Source organism: Cajanus cajan, chromosome 8, assembly GCF_000230855.2.
Source record: "Cajanus cajan strain Asha chromosome 8, NIPB_CcT2T_4, whole genome shotgun sequence".
NCBI lineage: Eukaryota > Viridiplantae > Streptophyta > Magnoliopsida > Fabales > Fabaceae > Cajanus > Cajanus cajan.
The window spans coordinates 16,864,449-16,880,606 of NC_138524.1; the positions used below are offsets into that span (position 1 = coordinate 16,864,449).

The 16,158-nt window shown below is 29.1% G+C and overlaps 1 protein-coding gene across 1 annotated transcript; it reads right to left on the reverse strand.

The window, feature by feature from the left end:
• Window positions 1-1,094: 1,094 nt before the first annotated feature.
• On the reverse strand, window positions 1,095-2,874 carry LOC109810317 (21.7 kDa class VI heat shock protein). Its single transcript, XM_020373750.3, has 2 exons — window positions 2,407-2,874; window positions 1,095-1,571 (listed from the first exon to the last, which is right to left on the reverse strand). Exons 1-2 carry the CDS (start codon window positions 2,711-2,713, stop codon window positions 1,306-1,308), a joined length of 573 nt encoding a protein of 190 aa, XP_020229339.1. The 5' UTR covers window positions 2,714-2,874; the 3' UTR covers window positions 1,095-1,305.
• Window positions 2,875-16,158: the final 13,284 nt, after the last annotated feature.

Sequence of the window (16,158 nt, forward strand, 5' to 3'; positions counted from 1 at the left end):
GATGCCGGTGAGGAAAAAAAAAATGATGATCTACATTTATTTATTTATTATTTTTATTTTGTCGACCGTTTCTAATAATATTCTATGTCTAGGAATAAGGTTGGTTCTAAATTATTGAAACAAACATTAATTAAAAGAGAAAGAACAAGAAGAGAAAAGAACAAAGCAAACAAGATAATGCTTCCTTTGTTTGGTAGTACGGAACAGCATGTGGATGTACACAATGAGTAAGAAGAATTAGGGTAGTTATGGAAGCACGAGTTTGAGAGTTGGATGAGAATGTTCCTTTTCTAAATGATTCTCATGTGGTGCATAATCTTGATTATCTTCATCTTATAAAGTTTTAGGATCATTATTTTTTTGTTCATTTGTCATCAGGCTCACATTCAAGCGAATCCAACAAATAAAATATGTTTGCAATTTGCCTAATATTAATTCGGATTAGCAAGCATGTCATTATAGTTTTCATGACCAATGTGTTGTTTAAATGACAAGAACCAACTTTGTTCATTGCATTTTGTTTTCAGTATGATTGTGTGAAACTGTTGTCACATGTAACTTTCATTGCAACAAGAGTTTTTGCCCACTAATGGGACCTCTATCATTATCTTGTCTCCAAAGTTTTTATTTTTCCATTGATCATGTTTCCAACATTTACCTGAACTTAAATTATGAATGGTTAGCATTGTTTTATTGCATTTTGTTCAAGAATTTGGTCAATTATTGGCCGTGCAATGAAAATTCAACTAGCATCGAAAAAAACATATATACTCAAAAACTTTTTTTTATCTTTTTTTATCAAAACATATTTTTTTATTGAACATAATTTTAAACCGATATTCAAACATGTCCTATATGTTAAAAGACTAAATATTTACATAATCCAACAAAAGTTTAATAATGGGTAATTTGATAAATCTAACAACAGTCATTATAATAGACTTTGATATTATCTTAACAATTATATATTCTATATTAGTTTTATTTTCAATTATTCACACTCTTTTATGCCAAAAATTGAATATATCAAACGGAACACTTATACACACGAATGCTACAATAATATGGAAAATGTTAAAAAAGTATGGAACTAATTACTCCTAGAAACAACATTTCTCTAACTCAGATACCAATCATTCTCCTAATCAATTAGGAGAATCATTCGTAACACATTTTACAAAATTCCATTCATGCCAAATAGTATTGTTGTACAGTTTTAGATTGTTCTTTGTTAATTATGTCAAGTTGTCAACTACAGTATGACAAACTGTACTATATATAGCTAAATGTGATTGTACTAATGTCTTAATTTACACTGCTTGAAACCACATGCTTTCCCTGAGGGCACTTTGGTATTCGTAGTTCCAAAAATCTGGTATTATATATGTGAGCTTCAACAATCTTCAAATCTGCATCCTCTGGCATCTCTAGTCTTCGAACATATCCATATTCCCACCAATGGCCACACCTCCAATCATTTGCCTTTGAGTCTCTTTGGGGCTTCCATTGTCCACTAATTTCCACAACCTTCCCATTATCAACATGGACTTCAATGCTACTTAACCCACTTCCTGTTTTAACAAAAGTGTCACATTAAAAAAATAAAAATAAAAAAAGGTTCTAGTCAAGGGCTTCTTTCATTTTGAAACAAGGCTAGGCCTTTTGAACTTTAGCCCAAAAAAAAGGGGAAAAAAAGTGTTGATCTCATTCCAAACTCATAACAACTTAATTTCATTTGGTTGATGGATCCAATATAAGTATACTTAGACTTAATCACATTTTTAAATATCTGACCATAACTTGGTATAGAACATTTTAATACATGGGTGGACATTTCCCTTATTTCTAAGCAGCGCAATGATTTTTGAACACCTTATTGTTTTAGTTTAAACATCTTATCAATATATCTAATTTCTTTCTATTTTTCTCTTCTTATTATATAATAATAATATTATTTACTATACTTGTATTTTTTTCTCTTTTTTCTTTCTCTCTCTCACTAGGTGTCTATTATTTGGACGTCCACTTATACTTTTCCTTCCAAATAATTGTGCTGTTAAGTCATGAAAATATATACCCTTTTCCTTGATCATCAAAAGAAATCATGAAAATATATAGTTCCTCCAAGTTCTAAGACTTTCACTTTTAATGAGGGGAAAGGCTTCTTTGTTTTATGATTTGTTTTTGGATAAACAATATATGCATTAAAAAGGTTTTTATCTTAAAACCATGGCAAACAATTATATATGAAATATAAATTTGTTATTTTTACACTAACAGCAAAGTAAACTTTCACACCATATAGCTATTAAACTAATTGTTTTAACACAGATTCAATCTATAAAAACAATCATAAAACACCATAAGTTTTGTTGGTTGGTGAGAAATTGTAGTAATTTATCTTACCTGGTACTTCTGCCTTCAACATGTACCCTTCATCTGTTTGATACCAATCCACAGTCTTTTGGTTGGAGCTCCTCAGATGAGATAGCAAGATATCAGACTCAAACTCCCATAGAGGGAATGCATCAGAAGGATCAAAGAACTTTCCAAACAACATTGGACTGAAAAGTGACCCTTCACCAAAAATCTTGTGCACTGTTGGATTAGCCTGGCTGAAGAATCTCTTGAAAACCTCTTCTCCCAAAGGAGTGCACCATTTATGTGGAGTTTGATCATCTGTGTGAACTTCCAGCTTCTTAGAACTAGTCATTGCTAATCAAACAAGAGTGAATAATTGGGGGTGTGTGGTGGAGTGAAATTCTTTTGGGTCTTTCTCTTGTAGTGTGAGGGAAGCCATATATGATAAAGTAGGGAATAAATTCATTTGGAATATGAATTTGGAAGCCTTTAAAGCTAAATGGAATATTTTCTTTTCTATACCTTGCTTTAACAGAAAGACAAACTACCTCAAGCACATAGCGTGAGGCTATATGCTATGTGGTTGGATATTGCTGTCTATCTATATCTGTATGTATAATTATTACTATCAATCTATTTGATTTGGATTTATTGTTTCTCACTTAAAGCAATAATTATTACTTTCTCCTATCCATAACTTTTTATATTTAAGATTATTTTACACTATTTAAGAGATATTTAATATTAGTATGTTAAGTACAAACTACTTTCATTTCATATATATCTTCTAACACACTCACTTATCTTTTAGGTAGATATAGCAAATTATAACTAGGATTATCTTTGTTTTAGGAACTAATTAGGATTATAATAAAATATACCAATAGTATATGTTGTTATCAAATTAAACCTGATTATAACCAATGAATGTGATGAAGTTGATTTTGCAGCAGGGAATTGTTAGAAATATAAATTTTAAAACCCGATACTTCTACGTGTAAATCAAAATAGCCAAAATTTATATAACTGACAACGTTACTTTAATCGGACAGAAAGGATAATATTCTAATTTTCTTTTTTTTTGAGAATTAGTATGATCCTCTCGTAAATTGGAGTGTTTTGATATAGTCAAGTGTTTCAAGTTATTTTGTAAAGATTAAAATAACTTTGAGAAAAAATATAATAAAATTCTATTTGTTGAAATAAAGGAAGAATTTATGAATTTTTTATTCAACTTATTTTTTATTAGTAGAGAAAGAGCCACTTCATGCCTCTATATATTTATTTTTGAATTTTTTTTGAAAGAATAAATTTTATTAAATCTAAGAGTAACAGTGTCTGATAAAAATTGAAAATTTATTTATGAAATTTTTTTGAAAGAATAAATTTTGTTAAATCTAAAAGTAATAGTGTCTGGTATAAAAATGAAAATTAAAAGGATGGTTATCAAAACTTATTTCCTTTATAATAGGTATAAATAATTTACACACAAGTGAAAAGAATCTCTTAAAAATCAAATAATTCTAAAATCAATTGTTGATATATTGTACATGAAAGAAAAAAAAAACAACAGATCCAAAATCCTTTAAATATATAAGAGTATAGTAATTTCTCTAATTTTTAAAATTAAAAATTTTAATAATAAAGAGACTAAAATAAATTAAATAGAATAAAAAAATGTCTTGTGAATTATTTTAAAAATAATAAATAATAAAAAATTATATAATAATGGGTGATTATTTAAAATATAGGTAGTTATAGAGTAAAATTTATAGAAAAGAATAAAAAATTTATAATATATAAAAGAATATAAGATAAAATTAGACAAAAATTACATACATAAAAAAATCTAATCCCCTTTATTATAATAATAATAATAATAATAATAATAATAAATAATAATAATAATAATAATAATAATAGATAAAGGGATAAATTTCCCCTTTTTTTTGAAAAAAATAGATGTAGTATAGCATTACTATGAAGGGAGGGATAAATTTCTCTTTTTTCCCCCATTTTCTTCCTTTATGTAAACACCCTCTGTGAATATGTTTTTTTAAGACTCCAAACACATGATTAGCTTATTTTTTCCTGACTATGTGCATTTTTTTTAGTAGTCATGTTATTGAAATAAAATATATACCAACGTTATTGATATCTAATTTTTTTAAAAAAATCTGATTAATCATCTTTAATAAATATCCTCTATTAATTATATTTTTTTTATTCCCAATATTTCAACTTAAAATTTTAGGAAATAAATTTTTGAACCAACAATTTGTTGATAACTTTGCCTTTTGAGCATGTTTGCATTCTATATGGGTCTATTTTGATCACATTAAACATAAGCTATTATTTGTATTTCTGCATTTTTGTTTGTGCATGTTTGCATTCTATATGCGTCTATTTTGATCACATTAAACATAAACTATTATTTGTATTTCTGCATTTTTTGTTTTTATAATTGACATGTTTTTGGATCCTAATGCATGTCACTGTCGTTCTTAATTCCCTGAACCTTTGTAATTTAAAATACAAAACAGAATGAGATTACCAGAGTTTAAAAAATCTTTTCCGAACTTGATGGTAATGAACATTAAGGACAAATTGGACTCAACTAGTTAAAGAGTATGTTTAAATCATTATAATTCAAGTGAATATTACACTACACCAAAATTAAGTTTTTGTGGTAATTAACTTATTCTTTAGTGGCCATATAAATGACCATTATTTTTTTTACTAGCATTTAAATAATGACTGGTGTATCCAATGTCGCTAATACTATTACCGACATTTATATAAAGTGCTGGTAAAGACCTACTAAATTGTCGGGAAATCTTAATTTTTTTAGTGGCAATTCTAGTAGTCATTTTAAAAGCTATTAAAAGTTATTTTTTCAATTGTCTCCTTTTCATACATTTAGTAACTTTTATCTTTTGCTAGTAAAACTTTAAATAATTTATTCCTATAATTTTCTTTTCTAAATTCATAACTTATATACTTTTTTTTTATCTCTAGTCGATGTGGGATTTGTAAGATGAGGGTTGTCTTCTATTTATATATTTTTTAGTTTATTTTTTTAATCATCTTAACTCTTAAGAGATGTGAGATTTATAAGGTGAAAGTTACTCTCTAATTGTTTTATAACACTATTAAACTTGGTAATAGTGGGTGATTTGATACTAATTTATTATAGTGAATTAAGAGTCTAACTCAACCCTATAAAATTAACTTATAAGGTGATAGTGATTACTCACTTATATACTATTTAACAGTGATTTAAAACCCGGACCGAACCGTCCGGTCGGACCGGTTGGACCGGGAACCGGTGGTCCAGCCGGTCCGAATCTTAAGTTGGACCGGTTATGCAGTCGACCCGTTTTAAATCGGATTGAACCGGTAAATTTTCCGGTTCAACCGGTGAACCGGTGGGTCAAACCGGTTCAACCACTTTTTTTTTTTTTAAATTTTTTAAGGGACCATAAACCAAAAAAATAATAATGAAAATTGAATCTCTTAATGAAAAACAAGGGGTCTTATTAAATATAACAATGACTACTTGTTCTAATATATTTGTTTGCAATATATATAACTTAAATAAATTTTATAGTATATTATTAATTTTAAATTATATATTTAATAATATAATATCTATGTAAATGTTACATGTATTATTTTGTGATATTAATTGCAAGCATATTATATATGTACATATTATTTATATTTTTAATTTGTATTAATATACCGTTTAACATATAATTTTTTATGTATTTTTTTACAAAATAAAAATAAAAATAATTTTAAATAAGATAAAAAAATTGAAATTTAAAATAAGATATGAATTTATTAAAATTTATAAGTCTTAAATATATTTAATATGAATTTTTTTAATAAAAATAAATAAAAATCGAGTCATGCGGTTCAACTAGTGACCCACTGGTTCAACCTTTGACCCACTGACTCAGTACCGTAACCAGTTCGATGACCGATCCGGTTTTTAAAACTATGCTATTTAATTATCTTATCTCTAATCGATGTGAGACTAGTTTTTTTCAATAAATAATTATCGCTAATAGTAAATTTTAGTGTAATATAAATACATTTTTAGTGACTATTATATATTAGCCATTAATATTTTTATTATATAATTAAATAAAGATAATTAAATTATTGTCATTAAATAATTGTCGTTAATAATAAATTTTGTTGTAGTGTTAGGACAAAAAAATGAAATTATTTATCTAATACTCTCTCCATCCCAATTAACTATAGTTATAATTTGAAAATTATTTTAAAATAATTATATTCTCACTCTTTAATATAATATTAATTAATTACTCTTTTCTAATTTATCATTTCATAAATTATTTTACCACCATTATTAAAAAAATAATACATTTATTAAAAAAATAAAATTATTTTAATAATATATATATATATATATATATATATATATATATATGTATATATATATATATATATATACAAAGATACATTTATTATTATTTTTTAAGTTATATATAAAAACTTAAAGTCATTGTGAAACGGTGAAAGTAACTCTTAAGTAATTTTAATTTTTAGAGTTTTCATACTCATAAGTTATGGTTTATTTGAAAGTTTTTTTTACACAAAATTAAGTTATTAAATATAGATGTTGGCTTAAAATTTACGAAATAAAATATTTGTTGCGCGTTAATAGTCCTTAATTTTTAAATTACTTTTTTTTTTCTAATTTTAGAAAATTAATTTTGTTTTCTTCTTAAATATAATAATTATTAATGAAAAATAATATTAGATATTAGAGATAAATGAAAGATAGAGTGCACAAACCAAAAGGAGAGTAATATTAAACGTAATGTCATGCACAGTGGAGCAGACGTCGCAGGAGAAATCACTTTGCCATGAAAAATTAATACAAGGTTAAATCATAATTTTTTAATAAAAATTAAATTCGTAGGTCTTTCTATTTTTATTTTTATAATTTTAATTATCTAATTTTATCATATTTACAAAATTAATTTTTTTTAATATGTTTGTTCATTAATTATTAAAATTTTATTCATCGTATTAAGCTGATGATATAATAATTAATATTTAATAATATTTTAGTTAAATTATATTTTTAAGTATACCAATACAAATTCATTGTTTTAAGTGTTTAATTATTAATTTTTTATTTTTATTTTTTATTGGATTAATCCGATCTACATCTATTTTACTCGTCAAGTTAATTGAACCGAATTTAAATAATTAGATTATATTTAGAATACATTTTAAAGTTTAATTTGACACTATTTACAAGTTAGTCAATATTTAGATTAATGGACAAATCAAAAAATATTAAGAGTGAAATTAATATGAAGGTTGAAAATTATTCGACATCATTAACCACATAAAAGAATAGTGCATCTTAACCTTCGTTAAAAAAATACCCAACTTTTTATTTTTAATTTTTAATTTTTAACTCATATATAGAGATAACAAATTTCAAGAATCTCACGAAATTGAAACCAATCAATAACTATTGAACTTATTGATTCAATGTCATTCTGAATTACATGTTTATCATCTAATTTGAAACATCTCACTCGTCCGTACATAAGCGTTCGCAAACATGACGTTGTATGTAACACCTCGGAATAGAACATGGTGGGATACACAAAATGGCGCAATCAGCATTGGTTTTACATTTTGTTGAGTTTGTTTCATTCTGCTCACACTTGCAAAATCCATTATGACAAATAGCTTTTCCTTTGCAAACGGGTAAAATCACGTTGCATTCAAAATTTCCAACACATTCTGGAGGACCCATCATTATTCTTGCCATGTTGGTGGATCCAAGCCCTTCAAAACACACAAATTCAATTATATTAGTTCAATTGTAGAACTTCATGTGTGTTCTCATGTGTATTAAATACTAAGATGTTGAAAGAAAATACCATTGTATGTTGTTAAAGCTAGAATGATCACTACAAAAGCAATCTTGATTGAAGCCATCACTATACCCTGTGTTGGTGTGGTGCTTGTTGTTACCTTGACACTTAAACAACAAGTTGTTATCTTTATGGATTCAATTGAGACATTTTTAAACATATTTGTAGTTCTGTGTGACTTTTAAAAAAGGAATGTGATTATAATATTTAATGTTATTAGATAGTCAATTTTTTTTTTTATAATGCAGTATTAATTATTGTATTTATTAAATAGAATCTAAAAATAACTTTAAAAGTATTATTAAATATTACATTTGTTGAATGTAATAAATACTAGTATGTTTAGTGTGCAAATTATGGGTATTTCATTTCAAATATATTTTATCTATATTATCTGTGAGACCCGTGAACCCCTTACTCATTTTCTTCTTCTCAACTCACTCTCACTCTCACCCTCTCCTTTTTCTTGTTGCTGATTTTCTTCTTTGGGGTGACCTTGGACTGAAGGTGTTGACCAAGCTTAGGCAGCAGAGCTAGCTGAAGATTGTCTCTCTTCTCCGTTCGTTTTCAAGTTTCCTCTTCTTCTCCGATCTCCGTGGTCCCGAAGCTCGGATTTTTGCTTCAAGGTAAGGGAAGCTAGTCCTTTGATTTGTTTGGCTGAAAACGAGTTCTAAGAACTCTTTTGTGGTATAATGTTTGCTACATTTGAGCTGAAAACTGCTGAAATTGATGAATTGGGGTTCTTCGGGTTTTCGAGGTCCTTGCGGAAATTTTGAGTAAATCTTGATTTGTGTTTGCATGTCGAAAATGAGACGTTTTTGTTGATACGTGGTGAGAATGGGAACTTTTGGCTGGGTTGCATGTTGATTTTCGCAGGTTTTGATGGAATTTTCGAAGTAGGTGAGGGTTCCTGTTTGAATTCGCGCTGAGCGCAGTTCTTCGCGCTGAGCGCGACTTGAAATGGGGACTCACTGGGTGGATCGCGCTGAGCGCGGGGAGAACCGCGCTGGGCGCAACAGACCTCTGTAGGTCTCTGGTTGAGACGCGCTGAGCGCGCACTTGAACGCGCTGAGCGCGAATTTGAAGTTCCGAAATTGACTTCATAGTCTTCATAAAAGTTGTAGCCTTGGATGTTATCTTTCCAATGGCACTGGAATCACTCAAAAAGGAGTTTTAGAACTCCAGATATGGCCGTTTTAGTGAAGAGGGGTCAGGCTGCCAGCTTTACCTATAGCTGTTGCGGTTTTTAGAATATTTAACAAGGTAGATGAATGAATTAAGACTTGGTGTCTTCATGAGAGTTGTAGGAAATTTGATTATCTTTCATATGAGATAAGGATGAGCATGGTAGGAGTAGTATAACTCATGATGTGCTGTTTTCTGTGAAGGTTGCCATTTCACATTTAGTGATTTGGTTAGGTTGAAAGTTGTTCTAAGTACTTAGGTTGATTGGTGTTGTTTGGGTGGGTAATTTGACAAGATAGATGAGTTGTAAATAAGAGGATTGGGTCGTATTATGTGTTGAACATGTCGTACGTTGTGAAATTGTTGACCATGCTATTTTATGTTGTTAATGATGAAATGCTACGATGTAATGAATATATATATGTATATTGTCGTGCTGAGCTGAGTTGTGAGTAGTCAGTTGTGTTGTATACTACCTAGCTGTACTGAATGCTGATTTTGATGTGCTGCGCTGAGCGCGGCCCTTGTCGCGCTAGGCGTGAGACTCCTTGGGAGTCTCTGCCTTGTGGGCGCCGGGCGCAATTGGTATTGCGCCAGGCGCGAGTGAGCCTTGAACTCTCTGGCTGAGTCCCGCCGGGCGCGGGCGTACTTGTTCTGGGCGCGCTGGCCCCTGGTGCTCTTTGGTTGCACTGCGTTGGGCGCAACCACGAGTGCGCCAGGCGCGGAGATGTAACTTCACTAATGGATGTTAGAGGTTGTTTATGTTGAGTTCAAGTAAAAGCTGTTGATTATAATTTGATGACTTGTGGATAACGCTGCTTGTTGATGTTGAGTTGTGCCAGTTGTAAATTGCTATGTTGAGTTGTATTAGTTGTAAATTATTGTAAGTTGATATGTTGTGTTGTATCAGTTGTATGCTGTCGTAAGTTGATTTTGTTGAGCTGTATCAGTTGAATACTGTTGTGAGTTGATATGTTGAGCTGTACAATTGTGGTATACTGTGTGTTGATATTGGATGTTGTATGTTGTAGGCCGAAAGACTGAGGTGTTGTAGGCCGTAAGGCTGAGGTGTTGTAGGCCGAAAGGCTGAGGTGTTGTAGGAGATCTCCGAGGTGATATGCGTGACGACGCATTATGTGCTTATTGCTGATTACGCTGTAAGATTGATGAGTTGTGTGCTGATGATGTGAGATGTGTGCTGTTATGGCTAAATGATGTGGTACTTTAAATGAATTTTGTTAAGTTGATTGATGTGTTGATTTGCTGTGATGATAGGGGTAGCTGTTTACTATTCATATATTTATATATATGTATGTTATTTTTTTTCACTAGCTTACCCTTTGTTGTTTCCATGTGGTTTGGACTGCGATGATCATACTATGTATGGGAGCAGAGCAGGGTTAGGCGGGTGGCTAGTGGTGAGTCTGCATCTGGCAGGCGGAGCTGGATCCTTGTTGACGCTTTGTTGTTTTCAGCTACTTGGTGTAGCCGTTGATAATGTATTTTGTTTTTGTACACTCTAACTCTAGTCGGATAGGGACTTTGTATATATTTATATTCTAGACCCTATATTTATATACTTGTCATTTATGTCTGGCGTTTCCGGTGTACAGTGGTGTGTGTAGTGACCAGCCGGGTCGTTACATTATCTATACTTATTTTAAAGGGAATATATTTTAGTGATCACTCTTTTGATCTTCACTTTTTAGTGAACTTTTATATCCTTGAATATAAAAAAAATCTTATATATTTTACAATTTTTAATATTTATTTATATATAATTATTAGAGGCACAAAATGTCTCGACATCTCTAGTAATACATAAAAGAAATATTTTTTCTTGTAATTGTTTTTCATCTTCACAATTATGGACAATTATATCCTTAATTTTAAAGAAAAAATATTTTTAGTAATAGTCATTAACCAACTTTAAAAATATTTTTAGTAAAAGTTAGTAACGAAGTGTCTCTTTACCCCTAATATAATAATAATGTATATTAAAAAATTATTTTTATTACCTTCACATTTTAAAGTATTTTTATATTTAATTTTAAAATTATTTTTATATTTATTTTATAAGAATAGAAAAAAAATTGATTATATAACATTTATAAATTAACCTATACAATACTGAGTTTAATATACTCTTTAATATATATGTTAATAATAATATTATCTTCTACATCAAATCTTTGTTAATAAAGAATCTATTATGAGATCATATAAAATTGGTTCATATATATACATATCATGTCAATAGTGTTAAAAATAATTTATGAAGGAATAACTTGTTAAAAAAAGATAAACATTAATAATAATTCCAAAAGAAATAACAATATGAGAAAAGTAAAAAAAAAAATCAATTAAATGAGAGATTATATATATAGTGTAGCATTTACGATGAAAGTCTTATGATCATCTCATTTTACTGAAATCTAATGTATTTAAATTTATTAAATAATGTTAGATATGAAAGGTTTAATTGCTTAAAATATTTAATGAATACTTTGAAATATATATATATATATATATATATATATATATATATATATATATATCATTGTAAAATTTAAATTATGCATTAATTTATTGATGTAGTGGCCAATGCAATGTAGAATAGACATATTTAGATTTTAAAAATAATTGATTTTATTTTATTTGTTATATAAATAAACGATTCATATATTTAAAAACTTATAAATATTTAACATAATCATTATATTTTAAAATAATAATGAAAATTAATATATTATATTAATTGTTAATTACAATTTAAATATAAAACTTAAATACAATTGATGAAAAAATATTAAATCATAAAATTATTTTAAAAAAATATTATTTAACATATTATTTTTCTACTAATAATAAGATTAATTTTGATATTAAAAATTATAAATATCTATATTTATTATTAATACATTCAAATCCCATTAACTATACAGGCCACAGTTATAATAAAATAATTTGGTTCTTCTTATATTTTATAATTACAACATTTTTTTTAATTTATCTTGTATGTTCTTGGATTATGATAAAAGTGTTTATTTGTTATAATTTATGTTTAAAATTTTCAAAATTAATAATAATATCATTTAATGTATTTAAATTAAATTAGAATTGTGATAATAGTATTTATGTTTTTGTAAGAGTTGAGGAATCAACAAAAGATAACATTAATATTAGAGAAAAAATAATTTAAATATAATTTTTTTTTTGTTCGTCCCTGGAATATTCACTGCCGATAGCAGGATTTGAACCGTTAACCTTGCTTAAGCGTGGATCAACTCCTACCGTTGAACCACACGCTTGGGGTTAATTTAAATATAAATTAATTGTGTGTGGAAATTAATTCTCATATTTTTAATAAAAAAAATATTTGAATACAAATTAATGTAACATTAATCAAATGAAAATCAATTATATGGATGCAATTTATTAGTCATTTAAGGAAGAATTATTGCATGGAAACTTATGAGAAAATTATACACTTAATAGTTATTATTTAAAGAGAAATTATTGTATGGAGAACTTATGAAAAAAGTTATCTGATTTAAGACAAGATAAGATAAGATAAGATATCTTTAACAAAATATGGAAGATATTGAGAATAATATATGGCAATGAACTTGGCAAAATGTAAATGGGTTAAAAAAATATATTTTTAAATCACAAATATTTATTAAATTATAAATTAAATATTTTAAATCAAAAGTACTTGATTAAGTAAAATATATGTAGAGAAATAACCTTCTCCAACTTGTAGGGCCACCAGATGAAATGGTGTAGTGCCTACCTTACTATCTAAGCCTCCTATGTGGGCATGAAAACTAAAGCTATATGTGTCTTATCTTAAGCATTGAGACGCTCATCATATCATTTGGAAGGGGTTGGTGGTGTATAGTGGACTCCAATTGGTGAATCCTCCTAAAGGCCTTTAGACCGAATATTCCATCAATAATCAACTCAAACTAATGTGATGTATCAATGTTAGTCTCCTTAGTAAAAAGATCAACAACACAAGATCCCTTTGTGCTCTCAAGTGGAACACTATTGAAATTGTTGGCCAAAGGTCTCCATATGTTGTTGCACCCACCTAGAGCTGTCAAAATGGGTTTGGCCCGGTGAGCCAACCCGGCTCACCACGGGTTCGAGCCGGGTTGGGTTGAAAAAAATTTGAAAATTTTAATACGGGTCAAATTTGAACCCGGCTCACCCGGGTTGAACCCGTGGTGAGCCGGGCTGGCCCACCAACCCGTGATTAATTTTTTTTTGAATAAATACAATAATTATTGGGCCATGGTGCAGTTCAACATGAGACAATAATAATTTAATGTTGGATTGTGATTTGTAATTTTTATGATTTTGGATTGTATTTGAAGTTTAAGATGATTTTGGATTATATTTGAAGTTTAAGATGATTTTGGATTATATTTATCTATTTGAGATTATTTTGATTTGATTTGATTGTATTTAAAATTATCATTTAATGTTTGGGATAAATGATTCATTTATGGATGTCTTAATTAAGAATCTCAGATTTTTAAAATAAGTTTAAATTTTTGGGCTTTAGTTGTATATTAAGAAAAGAAAAATGAAAAAAATTATTTTTTTTAAAGGTGAGCCAACTCGTTTAACCCACCAACCCGTGGTGGACCGGGCCGGGTTTGATTTTTTTGAGCTCACTGATAAATGAGCCGGGTTGGGTTGGCCCACCAAATGGCCAGCCCGTGGTGGGCCGGGTAGCTCGTTTTGACAGCTCTACACCCACCTATCCAAATTCTTCTACAACTACCTAAACTTCTTTGCATAATTAGCCTTAATGATAGTTGTGGCCTAACTAATATTTGTTTCCATCATCGTAGTCATCATACTAGATGACTAGAAAAAAGATGATGGCAATCCATAACAAGTCCATAGATCATAACCTTAACTAGTAGTTTAAACCTGATTAGGGTGCTTGAGTCTCCTGATGGCAATGATGAGTATATTCTCCCATCCATCTAGAACAAAAGATCCATGTGAGGACTTCTTAACCAAGGAATCCTACAACATAATAAATGATAAAAATATAATACCTTTATCTTTTTTTTTAATTAGCATAATATGTATAACAAAATTATACTTACTATCTTTTGAGTAATCTCATGTGCTTACTTAGATGTATACTAGCCCATATTTTTTTTTATAGGGCACACTTCCATTTATCATGGTGTATGGGTGAAAAGGGAATATTACTAACTATTAAAATCATTGAATTGAGTCAAAACTCATAAGGCAACTTGGCCCAACAAGAATTTAAGTTGGGTTAAGCCAGAAAAATTTGGCCTAACCCATTTACAACTTGTTTCCTTATGGGCCAACTTATAGTGAGTTGGGTTGGCTCACAAGTTGGCCAACCTAATTTACTTTTTAGTTTATTTTTTTAGTTTCAAATGTTAGTTTACCTTTATATCATTGACTAAATTTCATACATACTAGTTATAAATATGATAATTATTATCAATTTGGTATTATTTGTTAATATTTTATATTATTACTTTAATATTATTTGATATTATAAGTTAATTAAGTTGGTTGTGATTGATTCATGTTTTTTGACATTTTTTTTATCTTTTTGTTAACATAATTGTAATTCTGAGATATAAGATTATAATAGGTATTTTTCCTCCTCTAGTAACGAAAGCTTTGATTCTCCTCTCATCAATGTCATTCACAATGATGAGCAAAATCTTCTTCTTGATGCCCTTAAAACTATTCAGGATCCTCATGAAAGGGAAGAGTATCTGGAAAAACTCAAAACAATCCTTCACAAGCCTAACAAGTCACAACTTGATAATAGGTTTGTAAGTAACAAGTTTGACCTTACTCAAACCTTCAAACGACTTGAAAAATTTGCAGCTAAACCTGTTACTATTCAGGACCTGCAGGTTGAAATCAACTCCCTTAAATCTGAGGTCCGAGACCTAAAAAAGAAGCAGCAGTTGCATGAGACTTTTATATCCCAGATAACTGAAGCTTTTTCTGATAACATGGTTCAGCATGACAATGACAATCATAGTGATGACCATGATTCCGATCATAATTCTATTGATGAGGACGCTCTCTTCAATGCCTTGATTAATCAGTGTAGCATCCAGAAATTCTATATTGATGTTACCATTCTTATCGAAGACTTTGTCTTAAATACAATTGCTCTATTTGATACTGGAGCTGATTCCAACTGTATATTGGAAGGAATTATTCCGACCAAATATTTTCATAAAACCTCTGAGAAGCCTAGGACTGCCAATGGTTCACGGCTTGAGATCCAGTATAAGCTTCCTTCGGCAATCATCAAAAATGACAACCTCCCGGTTGAAACTCCATTTCTCCTGGTAAAAAATCTTAAGAATGAAGTAATCTTAGGAACACCATTCATCAAATCTATTTTCCCTATTAATATTTCCAGTGAGGGCATCTCTACCCAGCACTTAGGGAAAACAGTTACTTTTAGATTCCTCAACAAACCTCTCCATCGGAGTCTCAATCAAATCGACCAAAAACTCAATCAGATCAATTTTCTTAAAGAAGAAATATCCTTCAAACACATCGAAAGCCAGCTTTCCCAAACTCAAATCAAACAAAGAATTATGAGTCTTCATGATCGTTTTCAGAATAACATATGCTCTGATCTCCC

What these genes read in the sequence shown, in the direction of transcription:
- LOC109810317 (XM_020373750.3), bottom strand. Translation starts at nt 2,713, where the DNA reads ATGACTAGTTCTAAGAAGCTGGAAGTTCACACAGATGATCAAACTCCA. An exon ending in GTTGAAGGCAGAAGTACCAG is followed by an intron (nt 1,572 to 2,406) that starts GTAAGATAAATT and finishes TTGTTAAAACAG; the next exon opens with GAAGTGGGTTAAGTAGCATT.